At 45.8% G+C, this 24663-nt stretch overlaps 1 protein-coding gene across 7 annotated transcripts in view; it reads right to left on the minus strand.

Annotated features, from left to right (window-relative positions):
- LOC148054119 (tyrosine-protein kinase Fer-like) overlaps positions 1–24663 on the minus strand; it is a 239643-nt gene that overhangs the window by 106238 nt on the left and 108742 nt on the right. For 4 of the 7 annotated variants that reach the window (XR_015707719.1, XR_015707718.1, XM_087770962.1 and 1 more), the window contains exon 11: positions 5514–5555. The exons of the other annotated variants lie outside the window; for them this stretch is intronic. Coding sequence is in view for 2 of the 4 variants with exons in the window: in XM_087770962.1 (XP_087627088.1) it covers positions 5514–5555 (42 nt within the window). In the remaining 2 variants the exon portion in view is untranslated. The remainder of the gene's footprint in view (positions 1–5513; positions 5556–24663) is intronic. 7 annotated transcript variants of the gene reach the window in all.

Raw genomic sequence — 24663 nt, forward strand, 5'->3', positions numbered from 1 at the left:
TTACACAGACTGCCACAGACAAGGTGCTGTGTGGGAATAAATGAGATGATTGTGTTTGATGAGACGCAGCTGTGCCCTTGAGGCTTGTTACAAACAAGTTTGTGAAACTTAGAGGCAGAAAAATAAGGATGAGATTGGATACATGCCTGAAAGAGGAATTTGCGTGCACCAGCTTGAAGAACCAATAAGTAACGCGGAAGAGACGCGTGGACACAAGACAGTAACCAATGAAATAAGTTTTGCTTGCTCGTGAACACTAGATCATATTATAAAAGGGATAGATTGTAAAAATAAAGGGTCTTCGCTTGTCTTCGCCTGAACTCATATGCGGAGTCCGTGTCTCATTCCCTTCAAATGGTGACCCCGACATGATCCGGAGGAGGCAGCGCTGCAAGTAGCGTCCGGAGGGAACCCAGCTGAATGACTCAAGCTGACGGCTTTAATCCCAGGACATCACCTTAAGAAACAGGTGAGCAGCTGGGCAGTAATCATGGGAGCTCACATATCAGCTGAAGAAGAAGCTATAGTTAAACTTTTAATGCAGCTATTAGCAAAACGAGGAGTGAAGTATGACGCATATAAAATAAAATTATTACTGAAGTTCTTGCAAAAGCAAGGGGCTCCCTCTACAGTCTCTGCAGTATTTGATGTGAAAACTTGGGAACAGGCAGGGGAGACGATTTGGGAGGCGGTGTCCAGAGGGGACACCACTGCCACCGAAGTCATGACCACCTGGCGATTAGTGACAGAGACCTTGCGCTCATGGCAAGCTGAAAAAAAAAAAGAAAAAGAAAAAGAGAAAAAAAAAGAAAAAAAGAAAAAAAAAGAAAAAAGGTACAAAACGCAGTCGCTCAAGCGGCGCAGATAGGGAATGATGAACTGAGTGAAAGCAAGCCCCAAGACAAGGAAGCTCTTATAGACGGGGGAAAAAGAAAAGAATGAGAACTTGGGTGAAACAAACAAGGGAACAGGACTCAGACCGCCTCCCCCAAGTTCCATTCCAATGAAACCCACTCCGTCCTGTCCCCCGTGTGCCAATGCAGCTGCCCGCGCTGCAGGCTGTACCACAGCCTGAGCGAGCCTTCGACCCCCGGGATCGGTGGGAGCAGCTCCGTAGGGAAGCGTTGAAAGATGGAGAAACCGCGGGGTTCGCGTTTCCAGTGCGGGTACAAGATAATAGACCAAACGAATGGATCCCCTTTCAATGGGATCTGATTAAGGAATTAAGGAAAACCGTCACTGTGTACAGTTTAAATGCGCCGTTTTCTCCCTCACCTGCTCCTATGCTTTCAACACCTCTGCTAGACCTTCCGATCCCTGCAATCAGTACCCCTCCACTTCCCCGCCCGCCCGCCCGCCCCCGGCCCCTGCTACGTCGGCACTCTTACCGCCTTTCTCTACTGCTTCTCACGCCGATACACCCCAAACCCATAATCAATTGCCGCCCGAGGAATGGGGGCGTCAGCCGCTGCTATGAGGTGGCAAAAGATTAGACACCAAGCATTGCAAGCGGGAGATACAGCTTTTTGTTCGGCGGTAGCGTGTCCCATCATATGCAGCAATGGAAATGTCCCCGATGAGCATGAACCTTTTGGCTATAATGTTTTAAAAGATCTACGACAAACAGTTGCCACGCATGGACTGGGTTCTCCTTTTACACAATCCCTGCTACGGGGAATATTTACAAATGAAATAGTACCATTTGATATATGCACACTTACTAATCTTATATTGACCCCAACGCAAAAGGTGATCTTTGAAAGCACCTGGCGTACCGCCTGCCAAAACGCCACAATTATCAGTATGCAGCGACAACAAGGCGACCCTTTACAAGGGGCAGGACTCCCACAACTTATGGGGGATCCGCTGCTAAATCACCCAATGTTACAGGCACGGTTACGACCAGAGAGATTAGCACAAGGCAGAGACCTTGCTTTACAGGCATTACTAAGAGTGCCGGATGCCAGAAGAGCGACAAAATCATTTACATTAATAAAGCAAGGGACAGGAGAGGGATATATCTCATTCTTAGATCGTCTTAAAGAGGCTTTGGAAAAACAAGTCGAAAATGCAGAAGCAAGAGAGGTCTTACTCTTAAAATTAGCCTTTGAAAACGCGAATACGGACTGTAAAAAAGTGCTTTTGCCTCTAAAAAATCCCTCCTTAATGGACATGATAGAAGCTACCCAAAAGGTGGGGTCAATGTCCCATCATATGGAAACATTAGCTACAGCTTTTGCCACCACAATGAAAGTACAGCAATCATGTTTCTCCTGTGGAAAAACTGGACATTTTAAAAGAGATTGCCCACAACTAAGAAAAAGAGATACGACGAGCTCTAAACAGATATGGATTTGAAATAGCCCCTGAAAAGGAGCAAAAAACTGAGCCTTGTAAATATCTGGGCTGGAAAAATCTTGCAACAAACAAACGAACCTGCAAAAACAAAAAGGGGGAATGCCAGGAGCCACTCCAGCAGACAGACTAAGTAAAGCCGTGTATGTGTTAAACTACCTGAATATGTCTGAAAATAACATTCCTGTTATTATCTCTCATTTTCTGTCTCTTCAATCAAAAGATTTAACAGCCACACCACAGAAGGCCCGAGTTTTTACAAAATCGCTACAAACAGGTAATTGGGAAGGTCCTTTTGATCTACTAACCTGGGGCAGAGGGTATGCTTGTGTCTCAACAGATGTAGGACCTAAGTGGGTACCTGCAAGGTGTGTAAGACCGGCTCTTGCATCGGATAACAAGAACGAACAGCAGAAGACACTGAACTCCGAGAAGACTGATGGGGAATGACTTATCAGATAACCCCGAATTAATCCATAAAGCAATCAAAGATTTGAAGTTAGCAAATTACAAGTCAGTGATGGATTTGATTGGCTGAATCACTTACTAACAAGTTGGGGAATTGGCGGGTGGATAATGTCTCTAATCAAAATGGGTCTTTTCTTCTTACTAATATTTTGCGCTATAATAATGATAGTTTCTTGACTAGTGTCTTGGGTACAGAAAATGCTATAGAATATGATTAAACAAGCTTTTGTGGTAGAAAAACAAAAAGGGGAAATTGTGGGAATAAATGAGGCTGTGTTTGACTTTGACGAGATGCAGCTGTGCCCTTGAGGCTTGTTACAAACAGGTTTGAAGGGATGCAGCTGTGCCCTTGAGGCTTGTTACAAACAGGTTTGTGAAACTTAGAGGCAGCAAAATAAGGATGTGATTAGATAAGTTTCTGAAAGAGAAAAGTCGCGTGCACCAACTTGAAGAACCAATAAGCAGCGCGGAAGAGACGTGTGGATGCAAGACAGTAGCCAATGAAATGGGTTTTGCTTGCTCGTGAACGCTAGATCATATTATAAAAGGGATAGATTGTAAAAATAAAGGGTCTTCGCTTGTCTTTCACCTGAACTCATATGTGGAGTCCGTGTCTCATTCCCTTCAGATAATAACATGGAAGAACTGGACCAAAGAGCCTGATCATCTCACCACAGAATACAAAAAAAGAAGCAGTAGTAATTTGAATAAATATATGGAAGTACTGGACCACAGAACTCAATCATCTCACTATTGAATGTCTTTTTTAATTCAAGATATGACAGACTTCCAGAACATTAACTCTAGTGACTGAAAGGAAAGCTTGAGTAAGGAATATACCTTGATTGCTGTTTGTACCCATCTTCTTACATGCATGGTGTGTATAAGGAAAATAAGTGATTTGAATATGATACCAACTTTATGCTTGGCACTGGGAATGTTTATTAATTTTTTACTTTTAAGATTTAAACTTCTATTATAGCATACTCCTATTAATTCATGTTGAATTTTTTTTACATTATTTTAAAAAATAAGCTGATTCTTAATTTGTTTGTAAACTACTTCAACAAGGGAAAAATCAATTTATTTCTCAAGTAAAGCAGTGAAACTGTGTACAAAACACTATCAGTGCTCAAAGTAATTAACAGATGTCCTGGTTTCAGCTGGAATAGAGTTAATTTTCTTCCTAGTAGCTGGTATAGTGCTGTGTTTTGGATTTAGGATGAGAATAATGTTGATAACACGCTGATGTTTTAGTTGTTGCTCAGTAGCGCTTACACTAGTCAAGGACTTTTCAGCTTCCCATGCTCGGCCTGGTTCACAAGAACCTGGGAGAGGGCACAGCCAGGACAGCCGACCCAGACTGGCCAAAGGGCTATTCCATACCGTATTCCATAAGTATTCCATACTTGAACATGAGCCAACAGTGTGCCCTGGAGGCCAAGAGGGCCAACCGTGTCCGGGGGTGCATCAAGCACTGTATTGCTAGCCGGTCAAGGAAGGTGATTGTCCCGCTCTACTCTGCACTGGTGCAGCCTCATCTTGAGTACTGTGTGCAGTTTTGGGCGCTACAGTACAAAAAGGATACGAAGCTACTAGAGAGTGTCCAGAGAGCCACAAAGATGGTGAAGGGTTTAGAGGGGAAGCCGTATGCGGAGTGGCTGAAGTCACTTGGTCTGTTCTCATCGCGGTCTACAGCTTCCTCACAAGGGGAAGAGGAGGGGCAGGCGCTGATCTCTTCTCCCTGGCGACCAATGATAGGACCCGAGGGAACGGCAGGAAGATATGCCAGGGGAGGTTTAGGCTGGACATTAGGAAAAGGTTCTTCACCCAGAGGGTGGTGGAGCACTGGAACAGGCTCCACCGGGAGGTAGTCACGGCGCCAAGCCTGACAACATTCAAGAAGCATTTGGACAACGCCCTCAGACATATGGTGTGAATTTTGGGGTTGTCCTATGCAGGGACAGGAGTTGGCCTAGATGATTCTTGTGGGTCCCTTCTAACTCAGGACATTCTATGATTCTATGATACTGTATGACATCATGCTCAGTATATAAACTGGGGGAGTTGGCTGGGGGGCAGTGATCGCTGCTTGGGGACGTGCTGGGCATTGTTCGGCAGCTGGTGAGCAATTGTATAGTGTATCACTTGCTTTGTATATTATTATTGTATATCATTATTATTATTATTATTATTATTATTATTATTATTATTATTATTATTATTTATACTGCTATTACTACTATTCTATTTTATTTTACTTCAGTTAATTAACTGTTCTTATCTCAACCCACGAGTTTTCTCACTTTCACCCTTCCATCTCCTCCCCATCCCACCGGGAGGGGGGAGTGAGTGAGCAGCTGTGTGGTGCTTAGTTGCTGGCTGGGGTTAAACTACGACAACAGAAAAAAGGAAAATATTTCTGCTAGTTTCAATTAGAATCATATATGTTTTAATTGTAGATACAGCTGAAACAAAATTTTCATACAGAAATAATATTTTCAAAACCTGTCCCTTTGATTTTAAGAGGTTTTACTGACTATCAAATGATAAAAACAGAGAAAAAACAAAAGGTAACTGCTTCTATCAATATTAAAATATTTTATCCAATAATAATTTGAATTATTTTCATTAAGAGAGGGGAAAATAAAACAAACAACAAATATATTCAAATTCTCTGAACCACATACCTGCATCTTTTTTCCTGTATTGCCACAGCGTTGGTTTGGAAACTAAAAATAAATTATGGACAAATGCATTCAACATATGCAATCACATACTGGAAAAGAAGATCAGTCATAAACGCTTATTGAACCATCACATCTATGCTAATCTTGTTGTACTAGGTCTGGTTGGGATAGAGCTAAGTTTCTTCATAATAGCCTGTAAGTTGCTGTGTTTTAGATTTGTGGCTAAAACAGTGTTGATAACAGACCAGAGTTTGGCTATTTCTGAACAGTGCTTGCACAGTGTCAAGGCCTTCTCTCTTTCTCACTCTGCCCCCTCAGGGAGTAGGCTGGGGTGAGCAAGAGATTGGGAGGGGACACAACTGGGACAGCTGACCCAAACTGACCAAAGAGATATTCCATAATATATAACGTCATGTTCAGCAATAAAAGCTGCGGGGGGGAAGTTTTTCAAGGTAGCTGTTGCTTGGAGATTGGGCATCGGTCTGCTGGTGGGAGGTGATGAATGACTGCCTTTGCATCACTTGCTTTTTTCTTTTTTTCCTTCACTTATTAAGCTGTCTTTATCTCAACCCATAAGTTTTTCTTGCTTTTGCCCTTCTGATTCTCTCCCCCATCCTGCTGTGAGGGAGTGACTGAGTGACTGGGCGGGGACTTAGCTGCTGGCAGGGCTTTAGAGGTTAAAGACAAATTTGATCAGAGTGCACTAGACTGAATTTATAGTTTTTAGACCTGTTTATCTGTTACTTGCTGTTGCTGTTTGCAGTGTTGACTTGTTTGTTCATGACGTTGGTTTATTTGTTCCCTCACCTGCTCTGTGGTGTGCTCCCACTCTTGCTGTGCATCAAAATCCAGGGCTTGTTAATGGCTGCTTTTGGCTTTTGCTGTTTGCTATGCAGTTTATCACTTTATTTTGCTTTGCCTGGGAGAGCTATGATAAAAGCACCTCCCCCTTCTTCTCAGGGGTAGATGTTTCCTGCCTTGTTACAATGGTCTTCAATTTCTTGAACATCCCAGAATGCTTGTATTGGTGTGTGTCGTGAATCTGATTTCGGCTTTTCCTAAGGTTAACCAACTAGTTGGGAATGCCACATGGGGATGTGCCCTGAGGTAGTCTGATCATGGGTGGCAAGGTGCGTGGGAGAATTTGAGCAGGTGCCTAGACCAGTTTTCACCTCCAATGGTGTGGGACTTCATGCCCCAACAGGCATGGAATCCTGTTGAAGTGGCAGAACACTTGAAGAAAGGATGCCTTGCCTATACCATAGAGATACAACTTCTTGCACTGTGCTGGGGCCAGGCCTACGCCTATCGAGCCTGTGTCTGTTTGGGCGAGAGGGTCTCTGGATCTGAGGCCTTACAAACAGAATCTGTGGCTAAGCCAGAGACCCAACCATCAACTATAACAGTTGCTCCTATATTCAAAAAGAAACAATGGAAGTGCAAGTCAACTTGGTTAATAAAGGAGGAAGAAGCTCCTCCTGAGAGGGAGCAGGAGGAAGAATCAGAAAAGGCAGCCTGTTCTGCAGCAAAACAGCCGCAAGAACAAGAGAGGGAAGAGACAGAAATCATAATTGAGTCAGAAACCACCCGGTCTCTATCCCTGAGTGATCTGCGAGATATATGGAAAGATTACAGCCATCATCCAGGCCAGAAAATTATCACCCGGTTGCTCCCATGCTGGGTTATTGGGGTCAGGAATTAGAGAGTAATGAAGCCTGGAAGCTGGGATCCCTCACTAGGCACTCGGGAATCGACAAAGGAATCGGAAGAGGGGCAACAATCCACAGCCTCTGGAGGCGGCTCCTGTCAAGCATGAAGGCAAGGTATTCCCTCAAGGAAGATCTTGTAAACTACAAAAGCAAGTACTCTATCGCAGAGGAAGGTGTCCAGTATCTGAGGGAATTAGCAGTGGTGGAGGCGATCTACAGCAACCTGGACAACAACCAGGCCTCCAAAGATCTGGATGATGTCCAGTGCATGCGGTCCATGTGGCAGAAGGTGTATGGAATGTACCACTGTCATATGCCAGCACCCTAGCAATAATAGATTGGACAGATTGAGGCACCAAATGTGGATAGACTGGCCTGCCAGCTCCAGCAATTCAAAGAGAATCTCTCTTCCTCACCAGCCCTATGGGCCTACGTCTCAGCTATCATCTCGACTGTCCCAACATGCAGTGTGAGGAAAAATAGTGGGCAAAAAGGATCCATTCGTGAAAATAACCCATGACTTGAGTTGTACAATGCCATAGTTGTATGATGCCATGTAGTAAAGATAAGGGCTGGCGACCAGAAGATCACGTGCTGTACGGAAAGAGTTAAGGGTCGACCCTCCCTTGTCTCCGCCCCTTATAACATGACACACCTACTGCTGGGGGTATAAAGCCCGTGTTGGCTGGAGATCTGGCGGGATAACCTTGATGTGTAGTGTTTGCTACACAGTGGTGACCCCGACGTGATCAGGCAACAGCGATGGAGCTCGCGGAACTCATAAAGGTACTAAAGTCGGTAACGACAAGGGTGCTCAAGAGGGGGTTTGCGGCAAGGCGGCGCCGGCCTGCTGCACATGGTGTGCTGATGGGGCAGGAATCTCCTGGGAACGAAAAGCCAACAAGTTTAGTTTCGGAGGGGACACAGGCTGGCTGGGAAGGAGTGGCCTGTGGGACACAGACGGAACCGTTGTTACTGGGGGCTGAGCCAACGGAGGAAGGGGAGGTGCAGGGAGACTATGGTGCAGCGGGAACAAAGGAGTCGGGAAAGGTGTTCCCGATACAAGTGGGGAGTTTAGAGCGGCCGCCCACGGAACCTTCGGCACCTCCTGCACCGGCGGATCTGCCACTTCCTCAATACCCCTGGGGCGAGTTGCAACAATGTGTGGAAAGGGAGCTGACTGATAGGTTGCTGGATTGGGTCCCGGGGGCCGATGTGGGATCCCAGCAGTATCGTGAACTACGTGAAGGAAGATGGCGGGAAGGAGAAAAAGAAGGCAAAACACCTGAGGACGCCCCGTTGTATCCCAGTGATCGACGAGTGCTGGACACACAGAGAGCGGAGCGCAGGACATCGAAGGGGGGTGGTAGGGCTCCCCCGGCACTGTCAGTGATACCTGAGCCACCAGAGGGAACCCCTATCCCTAGGGCAATGGGAAATCAAACTGGTATTCCCTCACAGTGGAGGGAGCCTGTACACGATTACCCCATGAGCTCTGATAGCAGTGAGGGCGAAGGGGGTGACGAGGGATCCTCGATTGTTGCTCATCCGCCCCCGCTTCCAAGACGGACTAACGAGGTTTCAAGGGAACTCGAGGCATTGATCAGCCGATTGAGAGGGGTGGTGGCAAATGCGGAAAGTCTTATGCCAGGGGGAATGCCGAAAGAGAGGGCAAACGGGACGGATTGGCAGATGATTGCAAAAAATTGTGTCTTGGAAGGAGTGCGATTCCAGGCCCCTCCGATTCAAGCATTTCCTATCCGAGCAGCCCCAGGTGGAGGATATGAGTGGCAACCGTTAGATGCAAAGTTGGTGAAAGAATTGGTCACAACGGTGAAAAGTCATGGATTAAATTCCCCAGAAACCCAAGTCCTACTAGACTGTGTTTTTGCAACGCCGCTTGCACCTTTTGATATCATTCAGTTGATGCGGGCCGTATTGACCCCCTCGATGATGGTATTGTTTAGGGAGGAGTGGAGGAATCGGTGCACCCAAGTTGTTATCGAGGCGCAACAGGCCAACCATCCCATGGCAGGAGTGACTTTAGAGCAGCTGATGGGTGAAGGGCAGTTCGCAACTCCTCAGGCACAGGCTCAGCGAATGCGGGGGCGTGATTTTGCTGCATCTTCGAAAGCTGCCCAGGAAGCGATAAGCATCATCGCGGCTCTTGATAAAAGGGAGCCTCCATGGGTCCAAATACGGCAATCGTTAAGTGAGCCCTTCACAAAGTCTTTAGACTGGCTGCAAGCGGCGCTCCAGGTTGCTCGACTTCCTGAGCAGGCTAAGGAGGCGATATTGTTTGACTGTGCACGTACGCAAGCAAACCCACAAACTGCAGTGTTGCTAAGACAGTTACCCATAGGGACCACGCTTTCACAGATGATTCGTTACGTGCTGGAACAGGAACAGGCGCAAAGTATGCAACCGGTAGTGGCCGCAGTCCATGCGGCCTGCCGCGGCGCACGACTTACGTGCCCTAAGTGTGGGGGGCAAGGACACATGGCGCGACAATGCCCTTCAAAAATAAACACCCCCGGAACAGGGGAAGGAGAGAGAGACCTACGATGCTGGCGCTGCGGGCGACTAGGCCACAGAGCTCGACAGTGCAAATCGGGGAGTCAGCAAAGGAGACCGGGCTGGGGAAACGAGAAGAGGGGATGGCTGAGGGCCGTGCCATCCCCACCTGCCCCAGTGATCAGCTCAACAGGCCCGACGACAGCAGCGCAATGTATGGCACAGGGAGTCTCTCCTTCCCCGGGACCAGCACAGTCGCCTGCGGTCCCAATGATGCAATATCCAACTCAGCTGCCTTGGGGAGATGGGAGCGCGCAATAGAGGAGGTTGGGGATAGAGCCTCGCCGTATGTGGCACTCACCCTAAACATGACCACACGACCAGAAGTAGATATTATAGTTACCCCATGGCTCCCAGAGTTGGGGGGAACACCACGCCTCGTGTTAAGAGCCCTTTTAGATACAGGAGCGGATGTTACAGTAATCCCATCACATCTATGGCCAGATGATTGGCCACTCGAACCGAGAGGTTCGCTGCAAGGCGTGGGAGGCATGCAGACCTCGCATCAAAGCAGGAACCCAATGCAAATTATGTTGAAGGATCCGGAATCCGGACAAGCTAGGGTAGCATGGTGTAACCCCGTCATTGCTGAGTTACCCATTGTCATCTTGGGACGATGTTGCTTGCAGAAGATGAATATAGTGCTGCGTACAAATTTATCATAATGGCCACTGCCTGTGTCCGCCCATTAAAACTCACCTGGTTGACAGATAAACCAGTGTGGGTAGAGCAGTGGCCATTGACAGAGGAAAAGAGGGCAGCTGTTCGACAATTGGTACAACGAGAACTTGACACAGGACACATCGAACCCTCTACAAGTCCCTGGAACACCCCCATTTTCGTGATAAAGAAAAAATCGGGAGCGTGGCGACTGCTACATGATCTACGCGCAGTTAATGCATGCATACAAGACATGGGTCCGCTACAAGCGGGCCTCCCTTCTCCGGCCATGATTCCACCTGACTATCAAATAGTGGTTATAGATATTAGAGATTGCTTTTTTAGTGTTCCCTTGCATGAAGAAGATAGAGTACGCTTTGCCTTTACTGTTCCTGAGCCTAACAATCAACACCCGTGCGCCAGATATCAATGGAAGGTGTTACCCCAGGGCATGAAAAACTCACCAGTCTTGTGTCAAATTGCTGTAGCTGCTGCGATACGCCCTATTCGAGAAAATTTCCCTACGGTCATCATTTTCCATTACATGGATGACGTGTTATTGGCGTCCAACCAAGAGGAGTTACTGGAAAAGGCACGCGTGCAGCTGATAGTCAGTTTGGAGCGACATGGGTTACACATTGAGCCTCGGAAAACACAGGTAGGGCGTGCAGTAAAGTATTTAGGTACTCAACTGAGGCCACGAAGCGTGACAGCACAATCATTTGAAATTCGGACTACAGTGACAACACTTCATGAGGCACAAAAATTAATTGGACAACTATTGTGGCTTAGAAACTTTATTCCAATATCTGAGGCAGAAATGACTACCTTATATCAACTCCTGAAAGGAGGAGATTCCCCCTAGCTCCAAGGACTCTTTCAAGAAACCATCAGGAGATTCTTAGGACAATTATGGAGCGGGCCCAGCATTGGGGTCTCGCTCGATTTACACCTGAACAACCGGTCACTGCCCTGATTTACATGACCGATACCGCTGGCCATGGTTTACTAATTCAAAATAATGGTGAAAAAGGCTGGCCTTTTGCTTGGTTGTATCAAGGCAAACCAAAGACGGCTTTAATTTCTTGGCCAACATTATTATCCCAGCTTATTCTCCGCTGTCGGAGGCAAACTCAACACTTAACAGGGAAGGACCCGGAGGTCATCGCATTGCCCTGTTCTTTGGCACAGTGGGAGTTGGTACTTCCACAAGTGGGGCTCCTGCAAGCGGCGATAGCTGAATTTACGGGTCGTATTGAAGGTCTAAGACCACACCCCTGTGGGGAGATAATCCAGGTACTCCATTTTTTGCCAGCTAGTGCCATAGTTGAACAACCCACCGGAGGCCGCACGGTTTTTACCGACGCGTCATCGATTACTGGGAAAGCTGTCGTTACATGGCAGGAGGATGGTCAGTGGACCCACATTAGTTATCAAGATCAAGGGCAATCCGTGCAGTATCTTGAGGCCAAAGCGGTATGGATGGCTCTCACTCAATGGCCCGAAGAGGCCTTGGATCTAATCACAGACTCTTGCTATGTATATAAGTTACTGAAGAAGTGCCGATGGGCACTTGGGGCAACGTCAGAGATTGCCGGAATGTTGCTCACCGCACTGCAAATGAGAACCGCTCCTGTCTGTCCTATCCATGTTAATAGTCATAGTTCCATACCGAGTTTTCTTTCTGCTGGGAATGAAATAGCGGACAGCTTAGCAAAGAGCGTACTGGCGGTTGAAGAAACTTCTAACCTAAGGCGAGCTTTCCGCCTGCATGAGCTCCTCCACTGTGGAGCTCGCGGTTTAGCTAGGCTCGCTGGCATTACGTTGCAAGATGCTCGCTCTGTGATTGCTGCTTGTCCTGTGTGTTCCAAAGGTCCCCTCTGGGAGGCAGGGGTAAACCCTCGAGGGTTGCAGCCCAACCAAATATGGCAGTCTGATGTTACGATTTATGAACCCTTTAATCCACGTAAGTATCTGCATGTCACAGTTGATACCTGCAGTGGAGTTATTTTAGCCACTATGCATGCTAAACAAAATGCTCTCGCAGTTATTTTACATTGGCAGGACTGTATGGCGCAACTTGGCATCCCACAAAAAATTAAAACAGATAATGGAGCGGCATACGTCAGCAAGAAGACAAAGGACTTTTGCGCGCGCTGGGATATTCAGTTGAGTCATGGCATTCCCTATAACAGTACGGGCCAAAGCATTGTGGAACGCGCGCATCGCACATTAAAAGGGTTACTCGACCGACTTAGGGAGGGGGAAAAGATAAGCCCAGGAACAGGGGTTCCCCCTCCCCTTGACCCTCCCTTATTTCGGGCACAGCGTCTGTTGACGACGGCACTAATTACCTTAAATCATACCATTCGAGGGAACACCTATAAAACCCAGACTGCAACCCAGGCACATTTCCGGCTCGATGAGAACGAAGGGCCTTACCCTTTGGTTCAAGTACGGGACCTGCAAACCCGTGACTGGGGGGGGCCTTATTCCCTCCGTTGCTTGGGACGTGGGTATGCGTGTGTGCAAACCGAGAAAGGGATGCTAGAATGGGTACCCAGTCGAAATATTCGACCGTATAGACATTAATCAATCTATTGAGTCTTATCTTGACAGGTTACCATTTCCCTATGCATCCTGATGGTGTGGGGGAGTAATGAGGGAGCCGCAACGAACTACTGGCTGGACTGAGCAAAATCTATGAACGTAACGGATGCGTGTCTGTATAAGTCTTACCATATATCGATTATTTTACACGCAGCTTCCCCAGCAAGATCCAGAACTACTGGAGCTAAGGGAGGGGGAAATGTAGTAAAGATAAGGGCTGGCGACCGGAAGATCACGTGCTGTACGGAAAGAGTTAAGGGTCGACCCTCCCTTGTCTCCGCCCCTTATAACATGACACACCTACTGCTGGGGGTATAAAGCCCGTGTTGGCTGGAGATCTGGGGGGATAACCTTGATGTGTAGTGTTTGCTACAATGCCATAGTTGTGTGTCAGAAGTACTACAGCAGGAGCCTTCCGAACCAATGGAGGATGAACCTTGAAAGGAACCGAGCAAGTGCAGCAGTGATGCAACCTGAGCTGGTTTCAGCTCCCAACAATCCAACACAACACACCATCTTTCCTCTCCTGAATGACCATCACAACAGATGGAGCCCAAGTCATGGACTAAATGAACTGATGGCCCTATAGACTAGGGGTATGATATCTGTGCATATGTCAAAGGACAGGGAAGGGCGTGGTGGTGGTTGATGAGAATGTATTGAATACTGTAGGACCTGAACATGATGCAAATGGTATGGAATAAGGGGTGGAGATTGTACTGGGTGTGGCTGGGATGGAGTTAATTTTCTTCATAACAGCTTGTATGTTGCTGTGTTTTAGATTTGTGGCTAAAAACAATATTGATAACACACCAATGTTTTAGCTATTTCTGAACAGTGCTTGCACAGTGTCAAGGCCTTCTCTCTTTCTTACTCTGCCCCCTCAGGGAGTAGGCTGGGGTGGTCAAGAAGTTGGGAGGGGACACAGCAGGGACAGCTGACCTGAACTGACCAAAGAGATATTCGGTACCATATAACCAATGAAATAAGTTTTGCTTGCTCATGAACACTAGATCATATTATAGAAGGGATAGATTGTAAAAATAACGTGTCTTCGCTTGTCTTTCGCCTGAACTCATATGTGGAGTCCGTGTCTCATTCCCTTCAGTGCTGCCTTCAACAGCACCTACATATAGGACTCATAAAACATAACTATAGGCAGCCAAGTTCCCTTCCTCCTCTTTGGCTGGTAGAGATAGGTCACTAGTGAAGGCACACACATGGCATTCTCTAGATTCACAAGCCCACACATATTCATGGATCCCCTGAGTATCAGCACGGCCCCTAAGTCTGTCCAATACCACTGCCTGGATCTCAGGCCCTCTTAACCACTCCACAGGTCTCCTACTTACCAGCTAGTCCAGCTCGATGCTTGTTAGCAGACACATGTGCTCACACACTCGTCCCACAGGCACTCTACACTCACAAGTCCCCCTGGGTATACCAGCAGGGACCCTTGCCCGCCTGATATCCTTGCCCAGACCCAGGGCCTCCTACTTGCCAGCTAGTCCAGCTTGAAGTTTGCTAGCAAATTCCACACACACACTTCCCTAGACACCAGGTTTGGAGAAGATACAGACAATTGGACATCCCCTCCTCCCAGCAGCCAGCACCAAGCATGTGGGTTGTGACACGCTGTCCTGCTCCGGTTGCTGACACGGAGCCCCTCACTTGCCTCACTCATGACAGTCCCTTCCAGTAGCTGGTTTTTGGGACACACACTATTCCCACCGCAGTGGCTGGAGGCAAGAGACCCCCACTCAGTCCAGTAGCTGACACTACAGGCCAGAGGCACCTACACCCCTGGTCTGACACTAGTAGCTGACACCAAATCCACTCACACTGGTCCCATCAGTAGCTGGCATTCCAGGCACAAAGTCGGTAGGACCCTACCTAGATTGAGAGCTATGGCCCCTACAACTACTGATGCTAGCACCCTCACTTGCTCCAGTAGCTGACACCACAGGCCCCCTCCCCGCCCCTGACTCCAGCAACTGGAACCAAATCCACTGATATAGCACACAGGTCTCACCAGTAGCTGGTGCTTAGTCCTTGCAGCGCACACACACGAGACAGAGTGAGATTCCACAGAGAGACAGTTAAGAAAATATTTAATAAGAAGATATAAGAAGATAGGATAGACTGTGGTCAGGCGCAGGGCTCAGCCAGACAAGCATACTGACTGGCCCCCGTTCTACCTGCGACCAGCCCCTTTGATAGTCTTTTCTGTCTACCCTCTTTGTTCATCCCTGCTCCCCCTTCTCCTGCACACTGTCTCATCAATTGGCATAGCTCCACCTACCCCTCTCAAACATCCTGGACCCTCAGGTTTGCATCCTTATCAGTTGCAAAGTCCCTGTTTGCCTGCAGTTTCTTGATAGCCCCTCAATTAGTGTGACTGACCAGGTTTGTTTCTGATTATTGTCTTTGTTAAGGCTAATTGGTAAGGTTTTCTGTCTCTGTGTATTTGTCTCCCTCCCTTTCCTTGCCCTATCAGCTGAAGAAATAAATACTCTCACACTCCACATATCCTAACCAGTGTGACTGGCCAGGTTTGTTCTCATCACAACCTCCCTTATCATTCATCCCTCAGGTTTGTCTCTGTCTGTTTTTGTTTATGACTCCTTTGACCAGATACCCTGTCCTGATTTCAGCTGGAATAGAGTTAATTTTCTTCCTAGTAGCTGGTATAGTGCTGTGTTTTGGATTTAGGATGAGAATAATGTTGATAACACACTGAAGTTTTAGTTGTTGCTAAATAGAGTTTATACTAGTCAAGGACTTTTCAGCTTCCCATGCTCTGCCAGGTGCACAAGAAGCTGGGAGGGGGCACAGCCAGGACAGCTGACCCAGACTGGCCAAAGGGCTATTCCATACTGTATGGCGTCATGCTCAGTATATAAACTGGGGGGGGGGTGATCGCTGGATCGCTGCTTGGGGACAGGCTGGGCATCGTTCAGCAGGTGGTGAGCAATTGCATTATGCATCACTTTTTTTGTTGTTGTTGATGATGATGATGATTATTATTTCCTCTTCCTCTGCTGTCCTATTAAACTGTCTTTATCTCAACCCACGGGTTTTACTTTATTTTCCTGATTCTCTCCCCCATCCCACTGGGGGGGAGGTGAGCGAGCAGCTGTGTGGTGCTTAGTTGCCAACTGGGGTTAAACCACAACATTCCATTAAAGAAGCAGACAGTCTCCTTCCAAATACCCTTACATATTTGACCATTTATTGTTCAAAGATGCTGCATTTCACTGACCTTTGCTACATGATCAAGAAATGTTATGGGGTTCAAAGTAATAAAATCTTTCCCACAGAAACACTTCTAAGGATAAAAAAGAGTTCAATGTCAACAAGCTTGTTCATCAACTTCACAAAAGAAGTTTAAAAAAACTCACGTCTGACAATTGTGACAGCTCCTATAAAATGGATATTATGCAGTATGATCACGGAACTCATTTTATAGCTTACAAAAGAGGCAACCACCAGATAAGAACACCTGCTTATGTTCAAACTGGGTCAAGTCTGAGTCACTTATGAGATTATCATGTTCACATCCCAGAAAAAAAATAAAAATCATTATTACACAGAAAAAAAGGGAACATTTTTGACATTGCTAATTATGGTATTATTTATAACACTAACACTGACATGCCTGAGGGATGGGATGCCATCCAGAGGGATCTGGACAAGCTGGAGAGGTGGGCCTGTGTGAACCTCATGAGGTTCAACAAGGACAAGTGCAAGGTCCTGTACCTGGGTCAGGGCAGTCCCCGGTATCAGTACAGGCTGGGGGATGAAGGGATTGAAAGCAGCCCTGAGGAGAAGGACTTGGGGGTACTGATAGACAAAAAGCTGGACATGAGCCGGCAATGTGCTCTTGCAGCCCAGAAAGCCAACCGTATCCTGGGCTGCATCAAAAGAAGAATGGCCAGCAGGGCGAGGGAGGTGATTCTGACTCTCTACTCTGATCTGGTGAGACCCCACCTGGAGTACTGCATCCAGCTCTGAGGTCCTCAGTACAGGAAGGACATGGACCTGTTGGAGCGGGTCCAGAGGAGGGCCACAAAAATGGTCAGAGGCATGGAACACCTCTGCTATGAGGAAAGGCTGAAAGAGCTGGGGTTGTTCAGCCTGGAGAAGAGAAGGCTGCGGGGAGACCTTATTGCGGCCTTTCAGTACTTAAAGGGGGCTTATAAGAAAGATGGGGACAGACTTTTTAGCAGGGCCGGTAGCGATAGGACAAGGGGTAATGGTTTTAAACTAAAAGAGGGTAGATTTAGACTAGATATAAGGAAAAAATTTTTCACGATGAGGTTGGTGAGACACTGGAACGGGTTGCCCAGAGAGGTGGTAGATGCCCCATCCTTGGAAACATTCAAGGCCAGGCTGGATGGGGCTCTGAGCAACCTGATCTGGTTGTAGATGTCCCTTCCCATTGCAGGGGGGATGGACTAGATGACCTTTAAAGGTCCCTTCCATCCCAAAGCATTCTATGATTCTAACATCAACCTTCCCCCTTCTTTTATATTTGTTTAAACATATATTTATTTCTTTAGAAGAAAGCAATGAATATTCCACAAGGTATCCTATGCTTGTTGTCTCCTACCTAACATTACCTTTAATTTTGGTCATATACTATTGGTTAATCATAACTGAGGTAAAAATCGCTTTATTTTTTTTCTGATGAAACAATCAGTAATTGGTCATGTTTTGTACGTTATTGAAATTGTATTATTTTTTATGAAAAAGTCTTCCTACTCCAACATATTTTCTGTATGATACAATATTCACCCTGACTGCTTATTAAAGAAAACAAGGCTGAAAGCCCAGAAAGATCAGTACAAATGCAAGATGTATAATCATTTTAATACTGATTTCAATTCAATTTATCACTTAGCACTAACATTTCTACTGCATTTTATAGTTAGAATAAAATGGTGTAAATACAAGAAAGGTTAGTCTCTAAAGAAGATATATAGAAGAAAGAATGTTATGGGCACAAAAGTAGTTTACAATTCCCACCTATTTTCTTAGCAAGTTTAAAGAATAGTAAGCTGCTTGAAATTACTAACTAGATATCTGAAAGAAAAAGTTTACATTCTAGGCCTCAGTGTTTTACAGTTTCACTGATGAAAAGATCTTTTGCCCATTTTTATGTACACACTCACAGGAGCATTTTCAAATAAGTAACTGAACAGCTTACATGGAGAAAATTTTTTTCTAAGATTTTTGCTGTTATTTTTATCTTCCAGTCAAATAACAATTAACATAAAATCATATAAAAGGAGAACTCACACTGAAGAACTGCTACTTCTACCTCCAGTCCTTTTTTCCCTTTTCTTTTTTCTTTAAAATTTCCATTTGTTCCCACACTTTGCTCATGAGATAGTTCTCTTTCTGTGGGGAGGGAAATGCCCTCATATACTTCTTCATGCTCTTCATGTACCCATTAGTGTCTTTTTTGCTTATTATTAATCTCCTTTCCTTCCCCTACTGAACAATCCATTGAAACAGTAGTTACTCTCCAACAACAGTAAACGAAGCAGTCTCAAGCTGCTTTTTCAAAGCCTTTTTCAAAGCTGCTTTTTTGAGTGAAAAACTGAGCACAGTATTGTATTACTTCTAACTTTAAAAAGAGAGAATATTCTTGCACTTGCACTGTCAATGAAAAGACAAAAAAAAATGGAAATTATATGTTAATAACTAAAAGGTTACTTAATACTTCATTTTCAAATATATTCTGAACTCAGACTTTATGTACTACTTTGTTTTCCACCTTTAAACGAAGAAAACATTTTTTCAAGACATTTTTTCCATCCCCATGTAAAAGAGAGGCAGAGACATGGATTAGAAAGTAAAGCAACACATTTTAGTCGATATTTTGAGAGTATGGAGTATCTCTCAGCCCTGCCACTAGGCTCAGTGAAAACTGATTTATTCCTACATTTTATTGGTTTTGCATGGCAAGGTTTTGGTAGCAGGGGGTGCTACAGGGGTGGCTTCTATGAGAAGCTGCTAGAAGCTTCCCCAGTGTCCAATAGAGCCAATGCCAGACGGCTCCAAGACGGACCTGCCGCTGGCCAAGGCTGAGCCAATCAGCGATGGTTGTAGCACCTCTGTGATAACATATTTAAGAAGGGGGAAAAAAGTTCTGTGCAACGGCAATTGCAGCCGGAGAGAAGAGTGAGAACATGTGAGAGGAACAACTATGCAGACACCAAGGTCAGTGAAGGAGGGGGAGGAGGTGCTCCAGGCGCCAGAGCAGAGATTCCCCTGCAGCCTGTGGTGAAGACCGTGCTGAAGACCATGGTGAAGCAGGCTGTCCCCGTACAGCCTATGGAGGTTAATGGTGGAGCAGATATCCACTTGCAGCCTGTGGAGCAGGTGGATACATCCTGAAGGAGGCTGTGACACTGTGTAGAGCCTGCGGTGGAGCAGGCTCCTAGCAGGACCTGTGGACCCATGGAGAGAGGAGCACACGCTGGAGCAGGTTTGCTGGCAGGACTTGTTATCCCACAGGGAACCCACGCTGGAGCAGTCTGTTCCTGAAGGACTGCATATTGTGGAAAGGACCCATGCTGGAGAAGTTCGTGAAGAACTGCAGCCCGTGGGAAGGACTCACGCTGGAGCAGTTTGTGGAGAACTTTCTCATGTGGGAGGGACCCCATGCTGCAGCAGGGGAAGACAGTGAGGAGGAAGGAGTGGAAAAGATAATGTCTGATGAACTGACTGCAACCCCCATTCCCTGTCCCCCTGTGCTGCTTGGGGAGAGGAGGCAGAGAATTCGGGAGTGAACTAGAGCCTTGGAAGAAGGGAGGAGTGGGGGGAAGGTGCTTTAAGTTTTGGTTTTATTTCTCATTACCCTACTCTAATTTGATTGGTAATAAATTGCCAAGCCACACTCCATCATTTATCAGCAGTCCTGGTCAACCGGGGAGGTCCCTGATGACTGGAAGTTAGCAAATGTGATGCCCCTCTACAAGAAGGGTCGGAAGGAGGATCCGGGGAACTACAGGCCTGTCAGCCTGACCTCGGTGCCGGGAAAAGTCATGGAGCAGATCATCTTGAGTGCCATTATGCGGCATGTGTGGGACAATCAGGGGATCAGGCCCAGCCAGCATGGGTTTAAGAAAGGGAGGTCCTGCTTCACTAACCCGGTCTCCTTCTATGACAAGGTGACCCACTTAGTGGATGAGGGGAAGGCTGTGGATGTTGTCTACCTGGACTTTAGTAAGGCCTTTGACACTGTCTCCCACAGCATTCTCCTGGAGAAGCTGGCTGCTCACAGCTTGGATAAGTGCACTCTGCGCTGGGTTAAAAACTGGCTGGACGGCCGAGCCCAGAGAGTGGTGGTGAATGGAGTCCAATCCAGTTGGCGGCTGGTCACGAGTGGTGTTCCCTAGGGCTCAGTGTTGGGGCCAGTTCTGTTCAATATCTTCATTGATGATCTGGATGAGGGGATCGAGTGCACCCTCAGTAAGTTTGCAGACGACACCAAGTTGGGTGGAAGTGTCGATCTGCTGGAGGGTAAGAAGGCCCTACAGAGGGACCTGGACAGGCTGGATCATTGGGCCGGGGCCAACTGTATGAAATTCAACAAGGCTAAGTGCCGAGTCCTGCACTTGGGTCACAACCACCCCATGCAATGCTACAGACTAGGGGAGGAGTGGCTGGTGAGCTGCCTGGCGGAAAAGGACCTGGGGGTGTTGGTTGACAGCCACCTGAACATGAGCCAGCAGTGTGCCCAGGTGGCCAAGAGGGCCAATGGCATCCTGGCTTGTATCAGGAATAGTGTGGCCAGCAGGACCAGGGAGGTGATAGTGCCCCTGTACTCGGCACTGGCGAGGCCACACCTTGAGTACTGTGTTCACTTTTGGGCCCCTCACTCCAAGAAGGACATTGAGGTGCTGGAGTGTGTCCAAAGAAGGGCAACGAAGTTGGTGAAGGGTCTAGAGCGTAAGTCTTATGAGGAGCAGCTGAGGGAGCTGGGGTTGTTTAGTCTGGAAAAGATGAGGCTGAGAGGAGCCCTTATTGCTCTCTACAACTACCTGAAAGGAGGTTGTAGCGAGGCGGGGGTCAGTCTCTTCTCCCTAGTAACAAGTGATAGGACGAGAGAAACGGCCTCAAGCTGCACCAGGGGAGGTTTAGGTTGGATATTAGGAAAAACTTCTTCACTGAAAGGGTAGTCAGGCATTAGAACAGGCTGCCCAGGGAAGTGGTTGAGTCTCATCCCTGGAGGTATTTAAAAGAAGGGTAGACGTGGTGGTGAGGGACATGGTTTAGTGGTGGACTTGGCAGTGATAGGTTAACGGTTGGACTCAATGATCTTAAGGGTCTTTTCCAACCTTAACGATTCTATGATTCTATGAAATTAAACTAATTTCCCCAAGTCGAGTCGGCTTTGCCCGTGATGGTAATTGGTGAGTGATCTCTCCCTGTCCTTATCTCGACCCACGAGCCTTTTGTTATATTTTCTCTCCCCTGTCCTGCTGAGGAGGTGGAGTGATAGAGCGGCTTGGTGGGCACCTGGTATCCAGCCAAGGTCAACGCACTACACACATATACCATATGAAACCAAAATCAGCTTCACTTATAGAAATGAAAAGTCTTGAGTATTCCATCCAAAACCAGCCCTATAAAAGTAAAAATGCACAGACCCTAAAATTATAAGATAAAAGCAATCATATTGTGAAAAAAACCCCTCTTTTAGAAACAACATCCCTCTGTACTAAAGGTCATCATTATTAAACATAAAAAAAAAAAAAATTTAAAATAAAGGAAATTATGCATGCAGTTATCCCATAAACAGTAACAGATGTCTGTGACAGGCTGAAATTCCCCCATTGGCAAAAAAAAGACTAATTGTATCTGAAGGGAAAAAGCTGGTATTCAAGATGCAATTCATTCAGTCTCTTCATTCAATTCATGCATAGCACAGTATCAGAAGTACATGAAAGTTGTCCCTTTTTTTTGTTTTCTCTCCTCAGCTGATTAAACTTATATCTTTCGCTGGTACAGACAACTGACGTATTTTGTCTGATAAAAGCCACCTGAATCCCTAACCTCACTGTATTTTCTCCTGTATTACCTTTTACCTTCTTATTCTGAGAACCTGTAAATAGTTTAAGTACTAACACATAATTAACAATTAACCTCATCTTTGCTAAACTCCTGGTTGCTTGAGAAAGTACAGGGTTTCTCTGCTACTTTCTTTAGGTGACGCTAAAAAAAAAATTAGTTTTCTCTAAACATGAAATTAATTAAACTTCTCTCACCAATTAATTATGGGACAAAATTTTTGGAATAATACTACATTTAAACCAAGATAAGGTTTCCCACTAAAATTTTCAATATGTTTAAAATATATAATATGAAACCAGGTAGTTAACATTATGATTTTATTTAGACTACATTCTATAAAAGAATCAGTACTGGTCCTTTTTCTACTCTTCTTCTAGATTCTATTTTGCATTGCTGTATTTAAAACAAACAAACAAACAAATTGTTTTATGTATATTTTTTTAATAATACACCTTCCAGAATCAAGTTGTATACTTTGTTGATGGATATTAAGTTTGAAGTACCAGTTTATACATTTAGCAATCAGCAGTTATGTAATTGTCAACAGGAAAAAGCTGAGCAGCTAACCACATTAAGAGCTAAGTACTAATTTATGAAGCAAATTTTATCTGTATATGCATGGTTAGCTTTTATAATACACAAGAAATCACTAAATCGCAACACACAAAAACAAAACAAAAAACTGATTGGTTTATATACTCTGATGTTGAAGCTCATTTAAATAAAAGCTAATCTAGAGTACATTCGTTAATTAGATTTGACTTTCTGCCTCAATTGACCCAATTCTGATCCCATTTCTCCCAAACATATTCCAAAGCTTCAGTAATCCCACCTACCATATATTTATACCCAGATTTACACCAACTACAAATAGTGATATGAATTGGCATGAAAATCAGAACGAAGCACAGAAATTATTTATTTAAAGTGATACTTTAATGAAAACTGATGACAATTTTGACAGACTTCCTCTGTTTTCATCCTAATTTTTTTATCTTTATCCTCTTGTTTAAAATTTGTTCTCTCTCCCATTTTTTGTCTGAAGTGGTTTTAGACAGATTTTTTTACATTTAAAAAAAAATCCTAACAAGTTGTTTAATGCATCAAAACAGAAAGTTGAAGGCTATGTCTCACCAACACAAAGAAGAGGTCATAGCAACCTGCTCTAGGTGAACCTGCTTTAGCAGAGGGGTTGGACTAGATGATCTCCAGAGTTCCCTTCCAACCCCAACCATTCTGTGATTCAGTGATTTTCAGTGAGGATTGAAACAAGATGTATAATATCTAATTCCATAAATAGCACCAGTTCTTGATGCTTGTATTGGGTTTACATTACAAGGCTTTGGTAGCAGGGGGCTGCAGGGGTGACCTCTTTGAGAAGAGACCAGGGGCTACCCCTGTGATAGACAGAGCCAGTTTCAGCTGGCTCCAAAACAGACCCACCACTAGCCAAAGATGAGCCAGAGACGCTGGTGGCGCCTCTGTGATAACATATTTAATAAAGGGTAAAAAACGCTGTGCAGTATCTATGAGAGAGAGGAGTGAGGAAAGATGTGAGATAAACAACCCTGCAGACACCGAGGTCAGTGAATAAGGAGGGGAAAGAGATGCTTCAGGTGCTGAAGCAGAGATTCCCCTGCAGCCCATGGTGAATACCATGGTGAAGCAGATTGTCGCCCTGCAGCCCATGGAGGACCATGATGGAGCAGATATCCACACTGCAACCCGTGGAGGACCCCATGCCACAGCAGGTCGATATGCCCTGAAGGAAACTGCAGCCTGTGGAGAGGAACAGGTTTTCTGGCAGGAGCTGTGGCCTGTGGGGGACCTACACTGGAGCAGTCTGATGTTCCTGAAGGACTGCATCCCATGGAAAGGACCCATACTGGGGAAGTTCTTGAAGAACTGCAGCCCATGGGAAGGACCCCACACTGGAGCAGGGGAAAAGTGTGAGGAGGAAGGTGTGGCAGAAATGAAGTGTTATGAACTGACTACAACCACCATTTCCCATCCCCTCTGTGCCGCTCGGGGTGGGAGAAGGTAGAAGAGTCAGGAATGAAGGAATGAAGTTGAGCCTGGGAAGAAGAGGGGAGTGGGGGAAGGTGTTTTTAGTTTTGTCTTTGTTTTTCACCATCCAACTCTATTTTTAATTGGTATTAAATTAAATTTATCTTCTCCAATTCGAGTCTGTTTTGTCCAACTGGTAAGCAATCTCCCTGTCTCTATCTCAATCCACGAGGTTTTTAATCTTATTTTCTCCCCCTGTTCTGTTGAGGAGGTGGGGGTGAGAGAATGCCTTAGTGGGCATCTGGCAGCCAGCCAACGTTAACCCACCACAAGTAGTAGTAGTAGTAATAATAATAATAATAATTCATATGATGGTGCCTCTATAATAAATATAGGAAATATAATTATTGCAGTGATGGGTAAAACATGCCTGATCATCTAACCTACTGCAGAATATCATAATATACACCATTACTAGTAAATCTACCACACAGGAAATGGTA

The sequence above is a fragment of the Nipponia nippon genome, unplaced genomic scaffold (assembly GCF_047370975.1).
Source record: "Nipponia nippon isolate SJK-2023a ecotype South Korea unplaced genomic scaffold, ASM4737097v1 scaffold_34, whole genome shotgun sequence".
Classification (NCBI taxonomy): domain Eukaryota; kingdom Metazoa; phylum Chordata; class Aves; order Pelecaniformes; family Threskiornithidae; genus Nipponia; species Nipponia nippon.